Source organism: Toxotes jaculatrix, chromosome 2 (genome assembly GCF_017976425.1).
Source record: "Toxotes jaculatrix isolate fToxJac2 chromosome 2, fToxJac2.pri, whole genome shotgun sequence".
Classification (NCBI taxonomy): Eukaryota; Metazoa; Chordata; class Actinopteri; family Toxotidae; genus Toxotes; species Toxotes jaculatrix.
In genome coordinates this window covers 7,410,122-7,436,205 of record NC_054395.1, presented here as the reverse complement: position 1 = coordinate 7,436,205, position 26,084 = coordinate 7,410,122, and the positions used below count along the sequence as shown (strand labels likewise).

Below are 26,084 nucleotides of genomic sequence, written 5' to 3'. Positions count from 1 at the left end.
TAATAAAAGTCGTAGTTTGAAAAGAAATATAAAACTTTTCACTTTTCTTTTAACCTCCAACCAGTTGGTAGAAAAGCAAAAGAGTTGTTTTTATTCCCTTTACCACAAATTAGCTGACTCTTGACTAATTTGAATTTTACTCTTTTATTTATCTTTCACGCACTAATTTTATTCTTCAGCTCCTTAGTTTTCCTGTTTTTTGGTCCTGTTGCTCCAAACGCTTGTATGATAATGAGTTCTCAATGTACATCCAAAGCACTGATCCAGATCTGATCTGCTCCTCCTGAAAGTATACATTTTTATATTTCCTTTTACAATCATTTTAATTATTTACCTAGCAGCATTGTTTACTGATGCATTCCGTTGTATTTTTTTAACCACTTAATGCTCATTTTGTCAGTTTTGGGGCTCCGTACAGTTATCTCAGTTCACGTGGTGAAAGTGACAAATTGGCCCGAAGTCTGTGAACAATCTTAACTGTTCTAAACACTACAGCCTCTGATAATGCCATAACCATGCTCTCTTTCATTCATCCCCCACAGTCAAGTGTGGGTAATGTGATATTGAGCTTCTTGAACAGACCCTTAGCAAGCAGATGGCCAGCTATTCAAAAACGTCTGGATGCTGAGACCCCGAGAAAAACCAGAGAAAAGAGGAAATTGAGGTTCTAGGCCGAGGTATACAACCACAAGAACCTTTACAAAGGTTGCATGTGAAATGTGCTATCAATAGCTATGAGCCTCTAAAAATATATTTGAGAAGAAAACTTCTTTTCTGCCACAGTGGCTGCTTCTCAATGAGACCAGGAAAACACTTGAATGTTTGAGGGGAAATCCTATTTAGAGGCTTTGATTCTCATCAATTTCTAAGCTGTTTCTTGTGAAACAGTCTGTTATAGAAGAGGGGAACCAGCTGCTGAACCAAACTCTGTCTTCCTTTTTTAGCCATTTTAACAAAATCATGAACACATGCCACAATGAGGAGCTTTCTGACTTCAGATTCAGCACACTCGTACACTGCCAGTTCATCAGGTGCAGCACACGGGCTGAGGGGGATCCTCCCAAAGTCAAGACTCACCTAGTGTGTGAACAGAAAAAAGAAAATCTGTCTCTAAACACACACTCCCTGCATGAATGAGTCTTCCTTATATTTCACCACAGGCAGCGTACACAAACATTGTCCATCACCACCACCCATCACAGACAGAAATCACAGAAAATAACCACACAGCTAAAGGCCACTGAACTCCACTCGTCAAGTTCAGTGAACACGGTCAAAGCTGATCATTTCTGTTTTCTAAATAAGGCAATAAATAGGCAGCTGTGAATGTCCAGCAGAATGCTAGCAGGTGAACAAGGCATTTGACATTTGGCTCACACAGCTCACACACATTCCTGTATCAGCTGACAAAAGAGTGTGTGCAGGGTGTGTGGCCTGAATCCCAGCGCTCACCATGGGCCAAAATTACTGTATATGCATTGTAGTGAGCAGTCATGACTGAGTGTCTGTGTGTTTAGAAAACTGGCAATATACTGGTAAACTTTGACTGTGATGCACACACACACAAACAAACAAACAAACAAACACACATTTATATATAAACATTATAATTAAGTAAAAACATTAAAACATAGCATTGAAAAGATGTTCAGAGACTTTCTGCACCGACCTAAAAGCAGAACTTAGCCCACATTTGAGACTAACACTTGATTAAATAAATTCAGTGTGAAAATGAATGTGCATCATACTAGAAAATGTCGAGCTGATGTGGCAAATACAAAACTTAAACCTGACGCTTTAAAGAGAAGCACACACTTTCCCATTGAAATAAACGGCTGAGTGTGAAACCTACCTGTTATGTCAGCAGGGTGAATCAGTCGTCCATGATGTGCAGTGAAACGGAGCCTCACATCCACGCAGAAAGTACCTGAGCTCCAGCTCTTCTGCACGATACCGATAGTTTTTCCTCAATAACCGGCGCAGTTTTGGGAGAAGTAACTGCTCTAAAAATAAAAAACAAACAAAACAAAACAAAACAAACTCCGAGTCCTGATTGTGTGTGTTCCCCTCAGAACCAGAGGCGGTCTCTGTTGTTTGGCCGCAGCGAGCACCCAGGACAGACAGGTCTCCCACATCTGAGACGGTTCAGCAACAGCCAAAACAGCTTAGAGGACAAGTGAGGCAAGAGACACGGCGTCAGACACGAGCAGGCAGGAAGTGCCATGGTGTCACCGTCAAAATAAAGTTCCCAAACAAACTGAAATGCAAGATGACAGACAGGACACTGAGACAGGAGACTATGAATCACTGTGTACAGGTGTAACAAGGAGAACTGCAGCTGTTTTAAATGTAAAGGGCTGTCACGACAAACGCTGATTTGATATAGGTAGTTATGTATGAAGTTACTTCACTGCACGTTCAAAATAAATACTGTAGTTTTACGTGACTATAGTTATTTTACAGAACCAGATTATCAATACAAACTGTTATCAGCAGAGAAATGATCATGTAATATAGATTCAACTTAGCTCCACCTATACCAGGTGCAACATTAAAGTGATGCTTCGCATTAACGCATTAATAATTGTAATCCAGTAAGACTGTCTCCATTTATTTTATTATTTACTGACTAATTTTTATTCAGTAAGTTTTTTTACTTCCCTCCCTGGGCCATACAGGTAAGGCCATACTTTTACGCATTTCCCTGTTTACATCCACCTTCTGGGCACTGTTTTCACTATCCTTTATCATCTGTCACGTCTGTGAGTCAAACGCTGACATAAGGCTTTTACTTTGAAAATGCACCTCAGACACATTGGTCTGTTTTCTGCAGGCTTGACACTGGGCTGTATTGAAAAGTTGTTTCCAAACATGCACCACATCATGGAAAAAGTATCTGTGTATGCTGACAGATCAATAAGACAGGACAGAATTTCTTGAGTCCCTTTAGTCCACTGAATTACTTACCTATGTGAGGGGGTTTTACCAACCCAACATGGATGATGGTCTATGTCTGACAATATAAACTTCAATATATAGGTAATATAAGTTTTTATCACCACACCAAAGATTTTGTTCTGCTGCAGTAAACAATTAGGAATCGCTTTAAAAATGTAATCCTTCAGAATAAAAAGGAACAATGACTAAAGGCTCGGGACTCTCCTCCTTCTCCAGACCTATTAGACTGACATGTGACTGCCCTCTGCTGGTCTAGGCTCAGCTTTGCCTCCAAAATGTGATGAAACTTGTGTATGCACAGTGGGTATCTTACACTGTTTAGGACTGGATGTGCTGTGAGATGTTTTATTTAAGACTCAAAGAATTTATCGTCAGGCCAAATTCTTGAGTTCTTTGACCTTAAAGTACACCCTTCTGTTTTTAACACAAGGTATTCACCTGTACCATGTTGTCCCCATTTGCAAATACTGTTTGTCTCAGTTAATGCTGAATCCAGTCTTATAACACTGAAAGAAACTTTGAGGTGAAATTATTCAGTGTTGTCAAATCACAAATACACAGTAAACCTTCCTTCAACCACCTGTCTGTTGGCTGTCTAACGCGTTACAGAAAACAATGCATTAAGCTGCTTACCTGTTTGGGGTCTCAGAGACTCAGCTGTAAAACTCAGCTGGATTTCTGACAGTGGGATCATGAGAGTTTGCTCATCTACCTCCCTGTCTCAGCGTGTTTATGACAGCTGATGTTGACAACTGTAGGCTGTGTCACTGACAGCTCCCTGTGTGAAGAGGAGGGGAGGCACAGGAGAAAAACGGAGGCGTTTCCTTCCGCTGCTCTTACCTTTGCTGCCTGATCTCACCTGCCAGGTTGAACCTCCAAGGCTGTAAAAACGTTTTATGACTCAAAGCCCGCCTGGAAACTGAAACAGAGCAGCGCCATGGCGTCTCCAGTGACCGACTCCCCCGTCAGATCGGGTTTTCACAGAGTGGAGGTCCAGAAAACGACGTGGGACGTCCCGGAGAGGTACACGACGCTGCGGTCGATCGGCTCCGGAGCTTACGGGACAGTTTGGTGAGTTCACGCGGGGACGGGGAACAGGACTGCAGGTACTGGCGAGAAAAATGCCGCAGTGCTTGTGTCAGTCCTTCCGTATTTCCTTTTTTTTTTCATTAATAATCCTTTAAAAAATGATAATCCTACCATGTGGAGGTTTGCAATTAACTTTACAAATGTCATAAAACAAAAGCATAAAAACTATATTCTTTGTTATGCTCTGCCTAATACTAACAATACCATCCTAGGATAAAAGCAACTGTTAATCCCATTTTAAGGTTAACCTATTCCTAATAGGAAATTTAACATGTCGAAGTACATAAAGCCACTTAGATTTACAAGTGCCCACCTCCAACATACACATATAACAGTAGGAACACCGGTAAACATGACCAAAGGCATAGGCATGAGACAATATAATGATTTTTCATACTGTTTTGTAAATGGTCAGAGATCCTTGCCTTTGTTGTTCATCATCAATATTCAAATGTATTGCATCACAAATGATTTTCTATAGGCTGTCTGATGATTGATGTAGGCCTAAAGTCTGCATTCCATTCCTAGAGTTTGCTGCACGCAGTCCAAGAGGCCTAGATTACTCTGACATCTGCTAACAGAGGCACTATTGTCCGCCTGAGGCAAGCCAGCAAGTCAATGCAGGTCCTCCAATACGACAAGAATCTCCTCCACCAACATAGAACAACCCAGCCTACAGGAATCTGAGAAATCTCAGACACAGTTCCTTATAATGATAAGCCACTGAAAGACATGATCTTATTACTTAAATGATCGTATTTGGTCAGAAGGCGCATCAGCCCTGAATGGTTTACTAATCTGAATGTTTTATATCAGATCATACGTACACATAGGTTTCAAACATGCTTATTTTATTTACATTAGGAACTGTATTAAACAGAACCAATTTCATATGCCACAGCACTTCCAAGATATGTTTTTCCACCTTATAAACTCCCACAGAAACTCTGAAAATCCCACAATAAACTTTTCTCATTGTGCTGTAAAGTCTCAATGGGAAGCAAATAGAAAGAAAAATAACTTACACACAATTACAGTAGAGCTGAAATGATAAATGAATGAATTGATTAGTCAACATCAGAGAAATAATCACCCAATTTTTTTCTAATTGATTAATCATTTATATTATTTATCAGGAAACATTGTCTGTTCTTTTCTGTTTTATAAGATTCTAAATTGAATATCTGTGGGTTTTGGACTAGACAAGCAGTTTTCAAAGGTCACCTTGGACACTGGGAATTTGTGATGAGTATTGTGCGCTATTTTCTGACATTTTGTAGACGAGACAATTCATCAGTCAATCAAAATGAATCAAAATATTTGCTATAGGTTGATCAATAATGACAGTAATCATTTTTTGCAGCCTGCTGTGAGTCCTCTCCTTAATATTGTGTTTTATTCCCACTTAGCTCCGCCATTGACCAGAAGACCATGGAGAAGGTGGCCATCAAGAAGCTGTATCGGCCTTTCCAGTCCCTCATCCACGCCAAACGGGCCTACAGGGAACTCAGGCTGCTCCGCTACATACAGCATGAAAATGTAAGAACATGACATGGATGGAATATAAGAGGATGGATACAATAACATAAAAAAAACTGTAGTAGTTTGACTCAATACAATACAATAGCCTGTCAAAAGCACTACTATATTTATTTGGTCCCTATTTAACCAGAGAGGTCAGTGTCAAGGATGACTCATAAAAACGTGTCTGAAGAAGTGAAATAAACAGTCAGATTCCCTCTGGCAGGCTGTTCCAAAGTCTAGGGGCCATAACAGCAAAGGCCCTGTCTCCTTTGATTTTCAGCCTACGCCTTGGAGTGGCCAGCAATGTGCTACCAGAGGATCTCAAACTGCATCCTGCAGCATTTTGAACTAACTGTAGGCGGCGGATTGATTTCTGACAGGTACATAGGGAGTAGCAGTAGTTGAGGCAGGAGGAAATAAAAGCATAGATGAGTTTCTCCAGACCTGTGGCTGAAATAAAAGACTTAACCTTGGCTGCATTTCTCAAATGCTAAAAACATGAGTGAACAACTTTTTCTACCTGGGCTTCAAAACACAAAAAACGTCCTGATTGAAGATTTTTGGCTGAGATCTTAACATCATTTGCTAGATCACCTAAGTTTGCCATGATCTGAGAACTTTTAGCAGGGGGGATCAAGTGACTCTTACATAAAGTCACCACATTCTCTATAAGAGAGGCAGAATAGCTACTGAATGATTTTAATCTTGCTCACAATCACAATTTGCTCCCATTTTTCTTCTCTCTCTCTCAAAGAAAGTTCAATTTTGAGGAAAAGCAAACTTTGTTGACTATTCAACAAAAGCCCATCACCATTTCATCACTGCTCCCTGACGAGTTAGGCGTGTTGTGTATTGTTGGAGCCCTCATGAGTGCATATTTTTGGTAAAAACCTTTGAACTACAGACACTTACATAACAGTCTTTTACTGGGTTTGACACCAAATTCAGTGAGTTTGAACTTTATTCAAATCTTTTGTGCCACGTCAACTAAAGACCTGACTTTATGGTCAATTTTGTGTTGTCAAACCCTCTAGAAGGGATCTCTGGGAAATGCGGTGCAGAAATATTATAGCAATGACTGTGTAGTTTAAATACAGAAGCTGTGATGCCTCAGAGCTACAGGAGCTACAGACACAATAAATGTTTTATGTTAATGTCTCCTCTGTGCTTTTCCCTCAAAGGTGATCTGCCTCCTGGACGTCTTCACACCTGACCCCACACTGGAAAGATTCCAAACCTTGTGAGTTGACAGTTTGAGTTGTCGAGGAGTTGTCGCAGCTTGTTGTCACCCTGTGTGCGTGTATGTGCATGTATGAAAATTCCAAGCAGGTTCTGTGCGAGAGCAAGCTTATTCATGTTTGTGTTGGTTGGATTGTGCAGCAATGAGCCCTTACCATCTACAGTGTTTCGTGCCACATTATGCCTCTTTTTGTACTTGTTCATTTATTTTTATTTATACCCTTCTTATCTATTGCTGTTTGTGTCTCACTCTTCTCCCCTCTTCAGTTATATGGTAATGCCATTTGTAGCCCAGGATCTGGGCCACATTATGAAGAAGAGGAGGTTAAGTGATCGTATCATCACATATCTGTTCTACCAGCTTCTTAGAGGACTCAAGGTTAGAGTTTATCTATCTATTCTATATATTCATGATGCCCATTGGGGATCTGGCAAGATTATACACTTACTGTAAATACTGAGATACATTTTAAAACCAATGTGCAATGTATACAACTAGAAAAGGCTAACTTACAAAAGTTTATATTTCAGTTTAAGTATATGCATCAAATGGAGCTGAAGTGTTAATTTCAGTGGAAATTAACACTTCATTTACATTGGAATTTCGGTGCTGAGTGAGGCTGAAGTGGGTTTGAACATTCAGAAGAACTGAAAATGTGATAAACTGAGCCAGAGGTGTCTGCTGAGGTGTAATCCAGCAGCTGAAATGTCAGCTGAAGACAAAGAGCCAGGGACAGATGAAGTGTGTGTACTGTAAACAGCTCAAGTGTCAGGTGGTAGGTAAACAGCGATGGCAGTTAAAATGCCAGCTGCGTGAGCATTAAAAGTGTCAGTTAAAAGCTCTGTTTCATTATTGTGCCTTCAGTGATTAATAAGTATAATAGCGCACCCATGCTTTTTCTCCATCTACATTCTCCAACATGTCCTGGTGAATCCACAGACATTCTCAGGTCAGACAGGAGATATTGTCTCCCATGCCCTATATAATTGCAGAACCTGGAGCCGGGCCTTCAGACTCTTCCACACCTGTACAACTGCATGTAAACGTATGTGGATATGCAGTGTCTGCATAAACAATACGACAATGTGGTAAATCATTTCCAACCATCTGCTCTTAAACAAGGTCCAAACTATTCAGAAGCTGTTGTCAGTGGGAAGCTGTGTTAAAATTATTAATCGACTCAACTGGTCTGTATTTAAGTAAATTAGATTAAAATGTATCTATAGAATTACTTTAAACACAGAGGAAAGTTTGTGATTATTATTCATTCATTCATTTTCTATACCGCTTGATCCGTCAGGGTCGAGGGGGAGCTGGAGCCTATCCCAGCTTACTATGGGTGAGAGGCGGGGTACACCCTGGACTAGTTGCCAGTCAATCGCAGGACTGACACCCAAAGACAGACAATCACTCACGCACACACTTTGAGGCAATTTATAGAAGCCAACTAACCTAATGTGCATGTTTTTGGAATTGTGGGAGGAAGCCGGAGTACCCAGAAAAAACCCATGTAGGCACAGGGAGAACATGCAAACTCCACAGAGAAGAGGGTTTTGAACCAGGGTTTGAACCTGGAACCCTTTTGCTATGAGGCAACAGTGCTAACCACTTCACCACTGTGCCACCCAAGTCTGTCATTATTCTATTGATAAACTCGATTATATTATTTGATTATCAAAGGAGGTGAGCTCTCATCCTTTATCTCATTCTGCTCTCCCTTTAAGTGTACACTGGTGTCTTACCAGCTTATAAAGTATGATGCTTTGAATTTGGCAGCAAACCTCTTTGATCCCAAGATGCTTCGCTCTTTATCGGTGTAAGTGCTCTGAATTTGCTCTGAGGGCTGGAAAATGCACAAAACACAGCCCTCACACTCAGCCGATGGGTGGAGACTTTGTGGTGTGTAATGTGTTTTTTTTTTTTTTTACAATTCCACACCTTGCCATTTAGAGAGCCATAAGCATGTGGGTCTACCTGCTCTACACATTATTGTGTATGTACAGCTCAGTATGTCTATGTCCTATAACCTGTCTTCTCCTTCTTCACAGTATATTCATTCTGCAGGGATCATTCACCGGGTTGGTATTGAACCTTTTTCATTATGCACCACTCACTGAAGCCTTCGTGTCTTACTCACAATCAGCGTGTGTTTACTGGAGATGTACATTTGAAGAAATAGCTCAACATTTTGGAAAACTCACTTGTTCACTTTCCTGCTCCTAAATATGAAGCTGAAGCCAGCAGGCAACTTAGCTTAGCATGAAGACTGGAAATATGGGGAAATATCCACAGTGTCCCACACAAAACCCCTGGTAAAACCACAGCTTGACATTTTTACACTTTAGCTTTTATACATACTGCCTGTAGCTTCATATATGGTGTAAGGACATGAGAGTGGTATCTGTCTTCTCATCTAAGTCTCACCAAGGGAGCAAATGAGAGCATGTCCCAAAATGTCCCAAACTGTTGCTTTAACCGTTTCATTGTGTATTTACTACAAATCATCACAGGATTAACTGATTCTGATTTTAGGATCTGAAGCCCGGCAACCTTGCTGTGAATGAGAACTGTGAATTAAAGGTAAGTTTTGATTTAAAAAAAAAAAAAGATTTGAACAGTGAACATGAAAACATATTGTAATTTACATTTAACTTTTTAAACATTCAACTCACCATTTTATAAGTGCTCCGGAATACAACAAAAATGATTTGAACTTTGACAAATCAGTTATGGGCATCACTAACTACACCTATCCTCAGATCCTGGATTTTGGCCTGGCAAGACACACAGAGAGTGAAATGACTGGTTATGTTGTGACACGCTGGTACAGAGCACCAGAGGTCATATTCAACTGGATGCACTACAGTCAGACAGGTAATATTATCTTCCTTTCATACAAAAAATCCTTTCATATTTTTTTTAATATAGCAGAACATTGCTCTATGCTCAAACAGAATATCAGATTTTTATTATTAAAATTCTCTGTCTGTTGCTGTCCCTCACAGTGGATGTCTGGTCAGCTGCCTGCATCCTGGCAGAGATGATTACTGGCCAGGTTCTTTTCCCAGGACATGACAGTATCCTCACACATTCAATTTACTGAGTTGTACTAAAACTGTTCATACTCAACTACATCAGCCAGAAACTCACACGATCCCTCCCTTAATGTTTAAAATAAAGGATTGTAAAGGTGCAGCATTGTGAGACTTAAAGGAGCATTCCACTATTTTAAAATTCTGAGAAACTTACCCAATAATGTCTTTATCTAATCTATCTCTTGCCATTCTCCAGACTTTGTGGAAGGCCAATACTAAATCACCTGAATGCCTCTTCAGTTAGATCCTTAATTAAAATGAGCCAATCAATCTTGTCAGTCCCCCCCCCAAAAAAATCTTCCCTGCATCTTGTGTAATATCAACTGCTGAATTTTACAGGTGCATAAATTTAAGCTATGGCTTCAATGCATGTTACTGCTCTGACACGAGATCTACACGGTGCTTCCTTAACAAGCCTGTTCAGGTATTGATCAGCTGAAAAAGATCCTCCGTGTGACAGGAACGCCAGACTCCTCCCTGGTTCAGAAGATGCAGAGTAAAGATGTGAGTTTTGTCTTTTGTCTACATCAGAGGTGTCCAAACTGTTCCACAAAGGGCTGTGTGACTGCAGGTTTTTGTTCCAACCAATCAAGAGCACACAGTTTGACCAATCAACTGTCTGAAGACTGAGATCAGCTGATTAACTGAGTCAAGTCTGGTGTTCTGCTGCTTGGTTGGAACAAAAACCTGCAGCCACACAGCCCTTTGTGGAACAATTTGGACACCTCTGGTCTACATGCTTTATTTTCCTAGCTGACATCAGAAACTTGCAGCCCTCACGTGGTATTTAAGCCAACTCATAAATGCAACAGAAATTATCAGTGGAAAATTGCACAGTTATTTTTAGCGTTCTTTTCTCTGTTACAAGCTCTTGGTTTAGAATAAAATTTAGCCCATTGTTACCTGTTTTTCAGGCGCAGTCATATGTTCAAGGTCTCCCTCCACAAAAGAAGAAAAACTTCAAGGAAGTGTTTCCATCCATGGATGGAAATGGTGCAGTGAACTCCTTCTACCTGTTGGCTTCAAATCAAACACATTATGTTTATATGAATAAAAGCAAACAGTTTGTTTTACTTCATCTCTTCGCATGTGTGTACCACCATGCTCCATGCTTAATTAAAAACAAGACACATCTTGTACATGAGAGGGGAGATTTTACTTTAAAAAAAAGTTGTTGTTTTTTTATTTTAAAAATTGAACAGTGTTTTCTGTCTCGATGCTTCCAGCTGTATCCCTGATGGAGGGCATGTTACTGCTAGATCCAGAGGCGAGGCTGACAGCTAAACAGGGGCTGTCCCACCCCTTCCTGGCTGAATATCATGACCCAGAGACTGAGCCAGACTCTAAGCCTTACGATGACTCCTTCGAGAATCTGGAGCTCGCTGTTGGCGAGTGGAAGAGTAAGTACAGCTACACAGGACAGGCTGGAGATGACTTGTGCAGTGAGGTTGTGACTTTTGCAACTGCACTTATGGGCTAAACCTGAGGGGAGATTACATGATCTCATTAAATCTAAAGTATTTTCAAAATGATCAGTACTTGACTCTGTGACATATACTCTTAAAACAAGTCTTATCTTTTTTTTTCTCAGGTCTTATCCACATGGAGATCATGACCTTTGACCCTGACAACCCCAGTAACACAGCCATGTAGGATGCTGTGATGTGCTGGCGCATCCCAGTGGTTGGTTTTAGTACCTACACATACTGTAAAGCACCAACACTGTCAAACTCAGAGAAACAAATGCAAAAAACATTTTTAAAAATGTCTTGAAAGTCGTTTTTCTGTGCATCTGATATGTACTGTAGTTAAAATGCAAGTTACTTAAGGGCAGCTTTACTTGTTATGGTGGTCTGTACAGGACAATTGAAAAGCAGTAGCAGTAATAATCAATAATACAATCAATAAGCATAACATATATTGACAAAATCATCTTAACCCATGGTCCACTTACTTTTTTCGGAGACTTTCAAATCCATCTCATGGTTTTCATCCCCAGAACATCTCGCCGCTCTTTCTTCGAAATGTTACGTGTTCTATTCATCTGATGATAGAGTGTAAGGTAAGGCTGAAGGCTATGAAAAAAAATAGTAAGTGCACCTTTAGTTAAGATTATTTTGTCAAATTCCTATCATTTCAAGGTCAAGGATAAACGTTTATGCTCTAACTACTGCAGAGTGGATGGTCAAAGAAATGTGTAACATTATTAGCTGAGAAATGACAAATTAATTACTATAAACTTGGTTGACAGACAAGAACACAGACTCACAAATTGTGTGTGTGTGTTTCTTGACTGACTTAAATAGTATATAGGTGCTTTGTAAAAAGATAACCATGGCCCACAAAAAATATTATAAATAATATCCTTAGTTACATTTCATCTTTTATCTTACTTTAACAGTAATCGTATACGTCTCATTTTGTTTTTGTGTAACATTCGTAGTATGTAAAAGGCATAGTGCAATTTCACTTTAGGACTCATTTGGAAAGATGTTTTGATCATCATTTTTACTGTTGGGTATTTAAATAAAACATTGTAAATAAATAAATCAATAAATGGCATGCTATTGATTTAATGACGGATTGTCTTTGAATGGACTCAGATGTTAGAGTCATCCAACACTAGAGGGCAGCATTAGATCATAGAAAGTTTTCTTTGACGAGGGAGGAGGTGGGTTGTTGGTGTGTCTGCTGGTCTGAAAGTATTTTAAACAAAGGTACAGTGAAGATCTGCAGGAAAGAGGAATAAAATTACTGTCGGATTCCAAGATTGTTCAGATATGTTTCTTGCTCTTCAATTCAATTCACAGAGATATTTTTCATCAAAGATATTAGAGAAACCTCTCGTCTGTGGATTTTCAGATTTGCACCAACAAAGAGATGGTGGTGCAGTTCAAATATTCATGGTTCATGTATTGTCATGAACTCACATTCCCTTCACTTTTCATCTGCTTTTAATTTTCTTTATTTTTTTTCACTGCGTTGGTTTATGACTGGTTTATTTTACTAGAAATGCTGTATAAACTGAGTTCAGCATCCTGGGCGCAAAAACTTCCTTTGATATGAATGAAGTTCTACCTTATCTTGTCATCATCTCTCATCATAGTGCAATGAGCCTTTATCAAAGCCTGCAGACAAAGTGCCTCTCGTGCCACACCCCATCACCACTCCAACGTCCTGCAGTGAGCTCTGTTTGCTGTATTTGCATGGGCATGTTGCATTCATCTCTTCTGGCTCAAATTTTTTGGCAGACATTTCAGATACACTTCACCTACCTGTAGCCTTGTTTTTATGTATTAGTCATAGGTGTGGCAAGCCCATAGTATCCTAAAAACTTTCCAAGGTTTGCTGCATTTTGCTATCTATCTGTCTGTCTATCTGTCTATCTGTCTATCTGTCTATCTGTCTATCTATCTATCTATCTATCTATCTATCTATCTATCTATCTATTCTTTTCCAGGCCCATGTTTGGATAAGTGTGACACATACCATCCTTTAAAAATAATCTAACCTCTCAATGAAAAGATAAATGATTCCTTGGGACTAAAAAAGGTCCCCCTCTGCAACCCCTCATCATTAGGGGCACTGAGGCAGAGAGGACTGTCAGCAACAAGTTCCTGGGCCTCCACATCAAATCCAACCTGAGCTGGTCAGAAAACACTGTTGCCACAGTGAAAAAGGCTCAGAAAATACTTCTGACTGCTCAGGAAGGCTGGGGTGATTTATATTTTATAGCATGTAATCTTTTTTATTTTTCTACTTTTCACTTATACAGTATTTATTGAAGTTTTGACTCCTGAGCAACGCACAAGAATTCCTATGTGCCCAGACTGTTTGTGTACAAATGGCAAATAAAGATCTTGATTCAGGTTATCTCCTGTTGTAAAGGACCAAATATGTGCATAAAACTCAGATGGAAAATAATATCTTTGTTAATCATGAGTGATAACATGACCAGCAGCTGACACTGCTTTAGAACCAAGGCATTCACAGTTCCCATCCCCAGAAGCTGGACAACTTTGGAAAAAATGTTAGAGTAAGGTTAAACGTTTCAAAACAAAAAAACAAACAAAAAAAAAAAACAAATAATCTCATATCAGACACAATAAAAAATGCTCTAAGTAATTTTAGTTGAATTTGATTTTAGTTTTAATTTTAACTGCTACTCTAACAACTACTAAATCCCACTCATACATACATGTGTTCAACTCAGATTTACAGTACACTCAGAGAAACGTTCACCCTTTGTTAGATGAAAGTGAAACGCCTTCTAGTGTCAAACCCCACTCATACGTCATTCACAGTGAAGCTCAAACATTCAAATGAAGTGTGGAGGTGGGACTCTAAGTAATCACATTACTTTTTTTTTTTTCCTTGAGTCTGATCTTTCACTTTCTGTTGAAGTTAAAAATTCTGTACAAGTACAAGCGATCATTTGTTGAACCCTCAGTTTTACACTTACTGAAACAGAGCGCTCTGGGCTGCTAAGAGTAGTCTGTACTTTGTATCAAAAGCATTTGGAGGATGGCGCCTTTTTTAAGCTTTTATAAAACCAAAAACAGAGGATAAAAGTCTAAGGAAAGGATTAAACTGTGTTTGTCAGCTCTAACACCAGCTATAATCATTAGCAGCTTGCTAACTAGCTTTACTACTACTCCCAAGAGTAGGAAAGAATTAGAACTGACAAACTGTCCCTTATCTTATAAAATAATTTTTCAAAAGTAACGCAACAATAAAAATCAATAAGAACAAGCAGATCTGCCAAAGCTAATATGAACACAGATTTATTCCAGATGTGTGGTGGTACAAATTCACAATAAATCTGGTTGTTCCAGTCAGCCTTAACCATGCTTTTTTATTTTTTTATTCAGAGTGAAAAGTGAAGTAAAGGAATGATAAAAACACCATTTATATACTGAAGTGGAGAGCTCATTTTCTCTCAAAACAGGAGAAGAAAAAGAGGATCCCAAAAATCAAATATGAGAGTGTTATATGTGGCTGCTTTTGATGATGTCCAAATGCACAGCAAGATGACAGATGTGTGACAAGAGACAGAGAGGAGGCTCTACAGGTGTGACACTATATGGTTGCCTTCTTAATCAACTCAAGACATAACATCAACACCTCCTTCTGCGCAAATCTTGGAAATGCTGTTGTCATTTTGTGTGCAGTGATTGTTGCCTTGTAAGGATTCTCTGTCATGACACTACAAGCATCCTCTTGTCTACACAACAGCATGTCCAGCAACCAAAAGACAGCCTGGCTGACTGATCAAAGGAGAGGACTGACTCACAACTCTGTTGCTCTTTGTTTTTCCAGTCTAATAATCTCTCTGCTTCTACTGATACTTGGATGTTATCTCTGACTCTCTTAAGGTATGCGATGCCAGGAGTTTTTGTGTGGGAGAAAAGGAGGAGAACAAAAGAAGAATAGAGATAAAGACAACTGCTGCGCTTTAGAAACGACGCATAGATGAGACGACCGAGGAGCTTCTTGAACTGATGGAGCTGCCGCCTCCTACGCTCATGCCATAGGCGCCACCCATGCCCATACCACCGCTCATGGACATGCTGCTGCCATAGCCTCCACCCATGCCAAAACTTCCACCGCTGCCGCCCATGCCGCCTCCTGAGGCGCCACCTGATGATGAGAATATAAAGTTTTCAGAGGACATAGCAGAAATTCAAATGTTCTCATATCGAATGCTCTTTTCAATAAAACGTATCAACCAAACTGATAGCCTAACTAATTTTTCAGTTATGTGTTCATGAATACCATAGAACCAGCTTTGAAACTACATGAATTGTAAAGACATATGTCGATACATACCGAAGCTGCTGCTTTTGCTCTGTACATGGATGGTTGCAGATCCACCACCAGAGGCAAGTCTGCAGAGACGTACAAGAATGAGCAATTTGAGCTGTTGATGTTACTGCTGCACAATGTGATGCAATGAATTCTCTTTCATTATTTCAGAAGATTAAATGTCTTGTGAGTCCAAATTAGCTAAGCGTTTACCTGGATTCCTCTCCTTCCAGAAGCTTCTTGTATGTGGCGATCTCGATGTCCAGAGCCAGCTTGACGTTCATGAGCTCCTGGTACTCACGGACCTGACGGGCCATGTCCTGTTTGGCTCTCTGCAGGGCGTCTTCCAGGTCCCTGATGCGGATCTTGGCGTCCTTCACAGCCAGCTCACCACGCTCCTCAGCCTCAGCGATCTGGGCCTCCAGGTTGGCACGCTGAGAGGTTGGAAAGTTTACAGAAGCTTCAGTTTAAATTTTTTTTCAAAATGGCTTCTACATGTTCAGCATCTGGTTTTCACGTGTTCAGGAAACGAACACAATTTTAAATATTCTGTGCATAGCTGATAAGTCTAAGGCAATGACAGCAGCTCACCTGTCCCTTGACTGACTCAATCTCATTCTGGATGCGGCTAATCATGCGGTTGAGCTCAGCAATCTCACTCTTAGTGTTGCGAAGGTCATCTCCGGCCTGGCCTGCACTGCTCTGCATCTCCTGGAACTGAAGGAATAAGATTGAAGATAACTGTTATTACAGCTTCCACAGGCCTCACTGCAGGATTTGTGTTGTATTCTGGATTTATTGGTGAGATTACTTTGTCTCTCTGCCTACCTTCTGTTGATACCATGACTCAGCTTCAGCACGGCTGCGGTTGGCAATGTCCTCATACTGTGCTCTGACTTCAGCCACGATGGCGTCCATGTCCAGGTTGCGGCTGTTGTCCATCTCCACAATGACTGAGGTGTCCTTGATCTGGCCCTGGAGTTCCTGCAGTTCCTGCAGAGGAGATATGTGTCTTTTTAAAAAAAATGAAATTAAAAGAGTTAAGGCAATAGCTATCGTTATCATTTATCTGAGCCCACTGGAGGACTTTGGTGGCCAGTTTAATGTTTGGTAAATGAAGAGGTGTTTCCCTAAAAATGAGAGCAAAGAAAGAAAGACTTAGGGGACTGAGGTAAGGTTCATGTTTCTTACCGCCTCATAGACAGTTCTGAGGAAGTTAATCTCATCCTGAAGGGCATCAACCTTGGCCTCCAGCTCAACTTTGTTCATGTAGGCACCATCTACATCCTGTAAGTGGAGAAGAGGGAAGTGGTCTGCATTGGTGATGGGTCAGGGGAAAAGCAATAATTCATTCAGCTGTTGACATGTTATGGTGGAGTGACAGGCTTTCTAATCTCCTCTCACCTTCTTGAGGAGCACGAACTCGTTCTCCACACCAGCGCGCTTGTTGATTTCATCTTCATATCTGACACAAACAAATGAGTTGAATGAAAAAAATGAAAGGAAAAAATCAGCTGATGGAAAATGACTGTGGGCATCAACTACTGTCGGTCTGCTCAAAAACATGTCACACTTGGGTTCCTTGTCTGGTAGGAACTCACTTGTTCTTGAAGTCCTCCACCAGTCCCTGCATGTTCCTCAGCTCTCCTTCCAGCTTGACCTTCTCATTGCCAAGCCCATCCAGCTGTCTGCGCAGGTTGGCAATATAGGCCTCAAACATGCCGTCGATGTTGGAGCGGGTGGTGGTCTGGTCCTGCAGCAGGCTCCACTTGGTCTCCAGCATTTTGTTCTGCTGCTCCAGGAAGCGGACCTAAAAGATAAAAGCATTTGCCAAGTTTTTATCCACTGTCAGTTGGAGAAAGGTTTTACTTTGAATGCGACTGTAAGGTAATACCAATCAGATCATGGAACTGTGCATCAATAGAACTATGTAATACACTGAAAATAATCTATGCGTTTGTGTGCTTGGCACTGTCTGTTTTCATAGTATAATTCTCAGCAAACTACACATAAAAATGGGAAATGGGTAAGGCAAATGGTATTCTCCTGTCAGCCAACCATTATTTTTAAAAAGTTGTTTTTATCTCCATCTTTCTTTTCCTTTTTCATTTTATTCTCCTCCTCTTATCCCACTCAAAGTTCAAGTCTCCATTTACCACTCTCCCTGTACAGTGCAGCCTCAGAATGGATTATATTGACTGTCCCTTTGATTCATGATCAGGCATGCTCACGTTGAGGTAGCAAAGATGTTTGGCTTCTCTGTTTTACTTTGCTCAGGTGTGCTATCGAGCCACGCCTGTGTGTGAATTTCCCACACAAAAAAACTCCTGTATGCACTAATACTGGCAGCTGCTGTAATAAAATGCCCTTCAAGGGCACGGATGTTCTGGATGAAATCCATTTGGAGTCTCTCTGGACCGTACAGTTGAACTCTACATGTTCAAATGAGATCACCATTAAAGAACATCTGACAGAAATCTAAAAAAACATGTTTCAATTCCTATTCACGGCTGGAGTGCTCCGCTATCTCGGTTTCAAGCCTAGGGAGGGTTTTTTTTTCTCTCTCTCTCTCTCTCTTTCAGGCAAAGTGCACAGCCACACCTCAGCCTGGCCCCTCCCCTTTCACATCTGACATTACCGCTCCCTTGCCTCCAGGAAGAATACTTTCACTGAATGAACTTGCCTGCCTCAACCCTCAGCAACTAATGCTACATACATACAGCAATTAACTGTTACATCAACTGTGTGAAGATGCTTTGCAGGCTGACCGTATGTGTAATAATGGTATTTCATAAAAAGATTTAATCAAAGTTTATTAAACTGATCCTGGTTAATTGCACAATAAATGCGATTATGAATAATTTAATACAGGTAAGGGAAGGGATCTCCTGTGTGAGAGAAGATGAGGTGTGGTATGTACACACCACAGAAAAAGCTAACTGAGCATTTTCTATGCAGGGTGTGGCTGGTATGTTTTTCATTTCTACCTGAGAGAGACCTTGTGAGTCTTTGCTTCCATGGGAATAGGTGATAACCTGATCCCTTCTTCCCCTCGTACTGAGAGCCACCAGTCACTGGATATGACCACTCTAGTGTTTCCTGCATCTTACTCCACACAGGGACAGCTGGCAAGGGGCCCATCATGGTTGAAACCAAGTTAAAAAAGGCAGTGGTGTGCTTTCAATTTCAGTGTAGCTAAAGCACAGTATTGCTTTGAGTGCACTGTTTGAGATGAAAGTTACTTTACCATGTTCATACCAATAATATTTTCCTTGGTAGTGTTAGTTTTCAGAGTTAGCTCGAGCTAGGCCCTCAGTGTGCACATTATTCAGGTTTGGATCAGTTACTGTGTAATATTTAATGAGCCCAGGTGGCCCTTTAGAGACAACATATTGCAGCTGGTCACAGTTAACTCCACAATGTGTTATGCATCCACACCACTCCTGATATGTCATTTTCCTTAGTTCATTTATATCAACATCTATTGTTCCAGAAGATGACTTTAGAGCGCCAGCATGAAAATCATTATGAATTTAAACAGAGTATATGACATGTCATGGTCAATTTAAAATCAGATTTAAGATTATCCACATTCTTTAGAAATGGTGTGAAGCATAAACTTGAGACAAGAATCTGTCTCAGTAAGCAACAGAAAAGGGACACTCACCTTGTCAATGAAGCTGGCAAAGCGGTTGTTTAGAGTCTTGATCTGCTCTTTCTCTTGGGTACGGACAGTCTGGATGGTGGGGTCGATCTCGAGGTTCAGGGGGGCCAGCAGGCTCTGGTTGACTTGGACGTTTGTGATGGGAGCACTGACAAAACCTCCTCCGGCACCAGCACCGAAATTAGCACCGTAACCAGCACCGCTAGCGAAACTAGCACCAGCACCACTGCCGAAACTCATGCCATAACCGAGACCACTACCGCCTCCAGCTCCAAAACTACCACCAACACCAACACCACTTGACCTAAACATTGAGCCACCTGTTGCCATCAGCTGTGTGCCTGGCCTTGAAACAATGGCAGATCTTGAGGAAAATGATCCTCCTCCTCCTGACATACGGCCGCCACTGCTGAAACTACCACCGCCGCTTCCACCGAAGCTGGACCTGACACTTTTTGTGCTCATGATTTTCACAGAAGACATGGCTGGTTTTGTTTCTTCTGAAAGGGAAGGATTCACAGAGAAAAGGAAGAGCAGAGAGAGAGAGAGAGAGAGATCTGGCAGAGCAGTGCAGCACACTAAGAGGAGAGTCAAGTCCCTCTAAGTGTCTTCTCCCTGTCTGTGATGGATTTTTATCTGCCTCCAACTGCAGAGGAGGTCCCAGTAAGCTCCACCTTCTCTACACCTCCCCTCAACCCTCCTCCAATTACCTGAATCCTGGAAGGTGCACTTGCAGGCAGGTAGATTGGCGTGGAGCAGCTCAGCCTGTCAGGCAGGTAACAGTGCCACCCTTGTAAAATGATTGGGGGCTTGACACACCCAGGTGCTCACAGAGGAATGGCATCAGAGCCCGGGGTGAGAGGGGAGGGGAAGACATGTTGGAGAAGACATCTTTACTTCATTAGCTGGGGGGGCTCTCTTGAACGGTATGTGTGTTTTGGAGTAGTGAGAGTGTGGGGTGTGGGCCTATATAGTCACTGATCCACCATTTTCTCTACATAAAATATGAATACTTCAGAGTTTAAATTGGTAATATCTCTCTGGAGTTGGAAAACACATTTTGAACGGCTGTTTTTAAAGTTGATACTGCATAAATGTTTGCATGCAAATGTATGTATGTATGCCTGTACTCCTCATGGATGCTTATCTAAGTTTACATCCCCCTGATCGTGTTAGAATCAGAGACATTATTTGGAGGGAGATTCATATACTCTGCATCCTCTTTTGAAACTCTCCAATCTCTCAAACTCTCAATTTTTTTTTTTTTTGTAGTTCTGTGACCCCATAATAACTAAATGCAATATATCATATAAACTGCCCACCTAATAATCATGACTGCTGATTTTGATATTAATATCAAAGTAATAAGTTCGATCTCTGGGATATTTATACCAAAAGAAAAAAAAAAAACACTGCTGCTGAAATTTTTCTATCTACTTTTGCAATGCTTTCTATGAGAACTTGTACTGAATCACTGAAACATGGAAAATTCATACTAAAACTATCTGCATGGCAAAATACCAGCACGGATGACTATTTGGGTGACCTGACAATTTAACCATACTTTAATTCAATCAGTGCAGAGGCACATCTTTTGATACCCAAAATGAGTTGCATTGTCATATTCTCTCACATATTTAAGCCAATAATCAAGAATGCATTAAAATGACTGAATTCTTAAAGGAGTGTGGAATATCTGGGACAGAAAGCTGAACATATGAGGCATAAAGACATGTTTGATCAGCGTAATCTGAGACTGTTTATGAGGCGACAAAGAGATGGTGAATGAGGAGAGGAGGTAAACACACACACACACACACACACACACACACACACACACACACACACACACACACACACACACACACACACACACACTCCAAGACAAATAGTTGTGGTGTTGATTTTGTAGGTAAAGGACTTGATAACGATGAAGAGGAAACTGGTTTTGCAGGAGATTCCCTGCAGGCAGCGAGGTACTTACACATACAGAATTAGAATCAGAATAGAGCTCATACAGTCAAACGTTTTAAAACAAAATGACCAATTGAAGGTGAAGAAATTTGTCTTTAAAATGTAAGACATTAGTTTGAAATAAAAACCGCTAAAGTAAAAGTCACTAAAAAAGGTTTTTAAGCGGCAAGAAGAATGGTGGAGAAAAATAAAGTGATCTAAGGATAAATGAGTAAAGATCAACGCTAAGAAGCGAGTCTCGAATTCCATAGTTATTTGTTTAATTCCACCACCCTGTTATTTATGTGTTCAGGCCTGCACCGTGTGGGTGCTTGAGGGCACTGTACATACTGTCTTCAATACTCATACCATACACTGTTTCAGTAGCTTGCTAAGGTCACCGATGTTAGTGAGTGTCCCTACTTTTTGTAATTTAGTTGCACATTATGCAAATGTGCACCTCTTTAAATGTTTCAGCTTTAAAAAGTCTATTGCACTGAAGGCAGCTTGCAGTTAGAAGAACATCAGGAGTTAAAGGTAGACTAGATTTCTTGTTCTGACAGAACTGGAACTGCTGTACCTGTATAAACTCATCTTAACAAGTCTGACATAGGTGTTAGCTTCTCAGTCTCTATGCTGTAGAAGCATCTAAATGAGCTGTAGGGCACAAACGAGTCACACCCCAAAAGAAAATACCAGTGCTTCACTGCCATTGAAAGGATTTCTAGTCTAAGAACTACTCCCCATGTGCTACATACTATATGTTGTTTTTACCACAATATACATTAACTAATAGCATAGTTGCTGTATGGTTAAGGCTGAGAAACTAAATTCATTTGATTATGTTAAAGGAAAGATTGTTGCATTTCCTGAGACCTTGGAGACCACCCAATCAGTCCCAGACCACAGCGCTGCAGGGACAAGTATCAGCACTACACTTATGGGCCACTTTAAAGCAAAAAATACTGACCTAAGGAAAAAACAGAGACTACTATAGAGAGGCAACACAAACCATGATCAGCAGCCATCACTATCTCACCATGACAGTGACGAGCAGGATGGTTGTGGCAGGCTGCACGTGTTGGTTGATGCTGAGCACACTGAGGCTGTTTTCAGACCTGCCAGACCTGGATCGGTTCAATTATTTGGGAGAGGAGGTTACACACTGTGGATTTATCACATACACAAGTGTCTGTCCAAACCACTGATTGCCTGTGCAACACATATCAACTCCATGGCTTTACCTATATGAAATGCGTCATTGTTGTAACCATGCAACACTCCATGCCCTGCTCTCAGTATTTTAAAGTCATGGTTACAGTTACAGTTATAACCATGTGATTAATGTTCTTGAAAAATTGTGAAGATGGTTAAAGAAACACTGATTCCATTTGGAAACAGTAAACTAACAGCAGGATCAAATGTTTGTCTGATGTTTTGTTGAGCCATTCATATACCCTGACCTCCTCCGTCAGCAGATTTCTCCACTCTATCATATCACCTTTCTTTATAATGTCAGAATTACTACCCCAACCACGGGGCATTGTTGCTTCAACGTAAATAAATAAAAATTTAGGGCTTTCGCTGAAACGAAACCGTATTTGAGAGGGTTCAGTGCAAGCGTCCATTTAGAAACATTTTGTGCTTCGCTCTCAGGGCATGCATTCAAACGTAATGGGGAAGAGGGAATTAGGCCTATACTGATAATTGATGGTGACAGATGATGGGAATTATCCCGTTATTCAACTTTCAGTTTGGGGAGTGGCTGGCTACTACATTTGGTGCAAATGTGTTGTGTCAAGTGTCTACAACTTGAAACACATAGTATTTGATGGTGACATGGAAATAATTAACTGCATAAAAAAAAAAACTACAACTATTTACTGTAAAAATCTATAAAACATTTATATGTGAATTTGATTTCTACAGATATTCAGTAACTTAGATGAGAAATAATATAATGTGCCAAAAAAGTGAAGGCCTCATCCTGTTACATTTTTAACCTTTTCAGAGAAAGTCATCACAACAATTATCATTACTTTTCAGCAGATTATGTAATAAAACTTATCATCTTTTCTTGACGGCAGTGACATCTGGTGCAGGATTGTATTTGATCTTACATGATATGACAGGTGACATTTCAGGCTTTCGAGTCAGCACATGTAGTGGAATGTTCACAAGCTCATTTTCTCTGTGAGAACCAACCTCGAGATGGGAGTTTATGCTACTGAAACTTGGCAAGTGGCAACACTGAGAGAAGAAAGAGTTATTAATTAAGAATGAGTAATACTTGCTATCTTCTGGTGCCAGTTAGAGGACAGCGTTTGCATTATATAAAGGTGCGATCCTTCAAAATGTCTCAGAAAAAGGTTAAATTTTGTTGTTGGCAATGACAAGAGCATCTGTTCAGTCACGTATTATGTGCCACACCTTAGCGGTCAAGCCCACTGAGGAACACTGGAAAACAAAGTGTCATCTCTAAATACACGTAATCACCACATTTTTTTAGTAGGTATTACAGTAATGATCCACAGGAAAAGTTGCACTTGTATTTCTGTATTTGATTCGTTAAGGTTTACACCTCTCAGTTATAAAGTGCACCAGGGCTCGTTGCGTAAGCCACAGCTCATTTTACAGCACATGGTTGAACATCCTCAAGCAGCTACATATTGCCAAAACAGAGGCATGGGAGGTCCACAACAATAAAACTCCATCTCTGTGAAACAGCATGATTACTACTGAGAAGGCTGAAGTCCTAAGGAGATGGGACACATTAATAATCTGTTCAAATTCATATCACACAGTCATACCACTCTAGTAGGCCTCCCTACTGAAGTGATGTGAATGCAGTTTGATCTTGTACATACTCTGTTCAAAGTTTTACTTTTTGATGCCTAAATTGCCTGGTGTGCAAAGCTGGTCTTGTTTTTTGTAAAAATATATTTGTAATAATAAAAAAAAAGGTTTGTATTATTATATTTTGTTTTTGCAGTGGGTACAGACTTATTTGATGTTCATTAATGATGCAATCATGTGGGTGTGATCAGGTTTATGTCACATCTGACAGATCAGCTGATTGTGAATGGCTAAATAAACTGAGCCTATGTATGTGAAGACTGAGGGAACAGAAACATTTGTCTGATTAAACCACAGAGAATCTATGAGTGGGAGGCCATTTGTTTCAACGTAATTTTAAATACAAAGCAACATTTAATTAAAAAAAAATTATTTAAGTTGAATAACCAAACCAAAAGTCAATACTACTGCACAATAAATAGTTAATCAGCCTCTCGAACAATTTCACCATTATGTTCGTTGTTGCTAAATCCACAGTGATCTATCATTACAGATCAATGGAAGCACAGAGCAAGTAGTCAAACAGCCCTTTAAACTCATACATGTTTTATATGTAGCTGAAAGCCATGATAGCAAAGTCTAATGTTGTGGGGAAACCGATAAGACAGATGGAAAAAAATGAATAAAGCAGCTATTATGTCTGCTTTCTGAGGTGTTTCATATTGTTTATAGGAGCTAACTTGCTAACTTGTAAGTTAAAGAATACCAGCTCACATTAGTTAGAAGATATCTCGCACAACAACTGTGGTAAATTCACCACCTCTCTTTGCTTTGGTCTGGCCACGCTGTAGTACAACAATAAAATGATTCTTACACATTTTTTCAAGCAAATAAATCAGCGGTTTAATGACAAATGTTTTTTTTCCCCAATAATCCACCTTGTGTCTTTTCAGTGTATCAGTCTTTTGCTGTGGGCCTCTACTTTTTAAACATTCTGATGTGAAGTTAGAGATTTTCTGTGACTGAGGTGTGGTGCGGAGTGCATCTGCACACAGACCTACAACTCCCTATTCCTTCTCCCACACACACATACACACAGTGACCTCGTTCTACAAAAGCCACTACAAGGGAGTGTTAGTGGACTGAATCCATCAAGCCAGAGGGGAATTTTACTAGACTGTATAAAGGGAAGATTATGATGGTTGCCACACCTTCAGATGAATTAGGAAGATTCAGAACGAGGTTAACAACCATTAGTGCAACGGTCCCTCTGTGTAGGACACATACTGCAGACCTTTTTATGCAATTTTAAAACATCGCAGCAGGTGGTGATCACCTACACATACAACCTGAGGTAGAAAGGTTTTTAGGGGGACACTGGCCGTGTCTCTCATCTAAAGTCAACCCAACTGAACATGCATGTTACTTGCTGAAGACCACACTGAAGGCAGAAATCCCTCAAACAAGCGAGAAGTGGAGATGGCTGCAGTGCAGGTCTGCTAGAGCCCACCACCAGAGAAGTGTCTGCTTATGTTTATGGGTTGTGTACTTCAGATAGTCATGGACTGCACAGGATTTCTAACCTAAAATGAATATACAGTTGCATTGCTATGGTAACTACGTATAAAACAGTTCCTGAATATCTGAGGTGGATGTAAGTACCTTCAAAAATAGATGAAAGTAAACACTTTAACCTCACAGTCATTGTTTTATTTTAAAACCATTTTAATATACAGAGGTACAGTATGAATATGGCACAAGTAGCATTTGTCAGCATGCAGAAAATGTACCATTTGCTGGGATTCACCTTTCTGCAATTATAATCTTCTGCAAACACACCTAGTACTACAACAGCCAAAGGGCAAACTGGCACAGTAGAGGCAAAGCTGAACTTGAAGGTGGCAGTGAAGAACAAGGGCCTCACATAATTCTTTGTTGACTTCATTGAAAGGCAGGAAGT

General features: G+C 40.4%; 3 protein-coding genes across 3 annotated transcripts in view; 1 reads left to right on the top strand and 2 right to left on the bottom strand.

Moving 5' to 3' along the window:
- Positions 1 to 2,074, bottom strand: part of plxnb1a (plexin b1a) — a 55,118-nt gene extending 53,044 nt beyond the window's left edge. Inside the window, exon 1 of the mRNA XM_041047844.1 lies at positions 1,853 to 2,074. The gene's annotated coding sequence lies outside the window, so the exon portion shown is untranslated. The remainder of the gene's footprint in view (positions 1 to 1,852) is intronic.
- A 1,741-nt stretch (positions 2,075 to 3,815) lies between these two features.
- On the top strand, positions 3,816 to 12,653 carry zgc:171775 (STKc_p38 domain-containing protein). The gene is made up of 12 exons (XM_041047883.1): positions 3,816 to 4,029; positions 5,457 to 5,586; positions 6,753 to 6,811; positions 7,078 to 7,189; positions 8,860 to 8,889; positions 9,344 to 9,391; positions 9,571 to 9,685; positions 9,817 to 9,888; positions 10,331 to 10,410; positions 10,821 to 10,899; positions 11,133 to 11,306; positions 11,498 to 12,653. The coding sequence occupies exons 1-12, from the start codon at positions 3,896 to 3,898 to the stop codon at positions 11,557 to 11,559; spliced, it is 1,095 nt and encodes a 364-aa protein (XP_040903817.1). The 5' UTR covers positions 3,816 to 3,895; the 3' UTR covers positions 11,560 to 12,653.
- A 2,021-nt stretch (positions 12,654 to 14,674) lies between these two features.
- On the bottom strand, positions 14,675 to 19,988 carry LOC121188229 (keratin, type II cytoskeletal 8-like). Its single transcript, XM_041047870.1, has 9 exons — positions 19,379 to 19,988; positions 17,313 to 17,521; positions 17,116 to 17,176; positions 16,903 to 16,998; positions 16,540 to 16,704; positions 16,303 to 16,428; positions 15,925 to 16,145; positions 15,736 to 15,794; positions 14,675 to 15,546 (listed from the first exon to the last, which is right to left on the bottom strand). Exons 1-9 carry the CDS (start codon positions 19,856 to 19,858, stop codon positions 15,362 to 15,364), a joined length of 1,602 nt encoding a protein of 533 aa, XP_040903804.1. The 5' UTR covers positions 19,859 to 19,988; the 3' UTR covers positions 14,675 to 15,361.
- Between the last annotated feature and the right edge of the window lie 6,096 nt (positions 19,989 to 26,084).

What these genes read in the sequence shown, in the direction of transcription:
- LOC121188229 (XM_041047870.1), bottom strand. Translation starts at nt 19,858, where the DNA reads ATGTCTTCTGTGAAAATCATGAGCACAAAAAGTGTCAGGTCCAGCTTC. An exon ending in TTGCCAGCTTCATTGACAAG is followed by an intron (nt 17,522 to 19,378) that starts GTGAGTGTCCCT and finishes TTTATCTTTTAG; the next exon opens with GTCCGCTTCCTGGAGCAGCA. An exon ending in GTGGAGGACTTCAAGAACAA is followed by an intron (nt 17,177 to 17,312) that starts GTGAGTTCCTAC and finishes TGTTTGTGTCAG; the next exon opens with ATATGAAGATGAAATCAACA.
- zgc:171775 (XM_041047883.1), top strand. Translation starts at nt 3,896, where the DNA reads ATGGCGTCTCCAGTGACCGACTCCCCCGTCAGATCGGGTTTTCACAGA. An exon ending in AGCTTCTTAGAGGACTCAAG is followed by an intron (nt 7,190 to 8,859) that starts GTTAGAGTTTAT and finishes CCTTCTTCACAG; the next exon opens with TATATTCATTCTGCAGGGAT. An exon ending in TCTTTTCCCAGGACATGACA is followed by an intron (nt 9,889 to 10,330) that starts GTATCCTCACAC and finishes AAGCCTGTTCAG; the next exon opens with GTATTGATCAGCTGAAAAAG.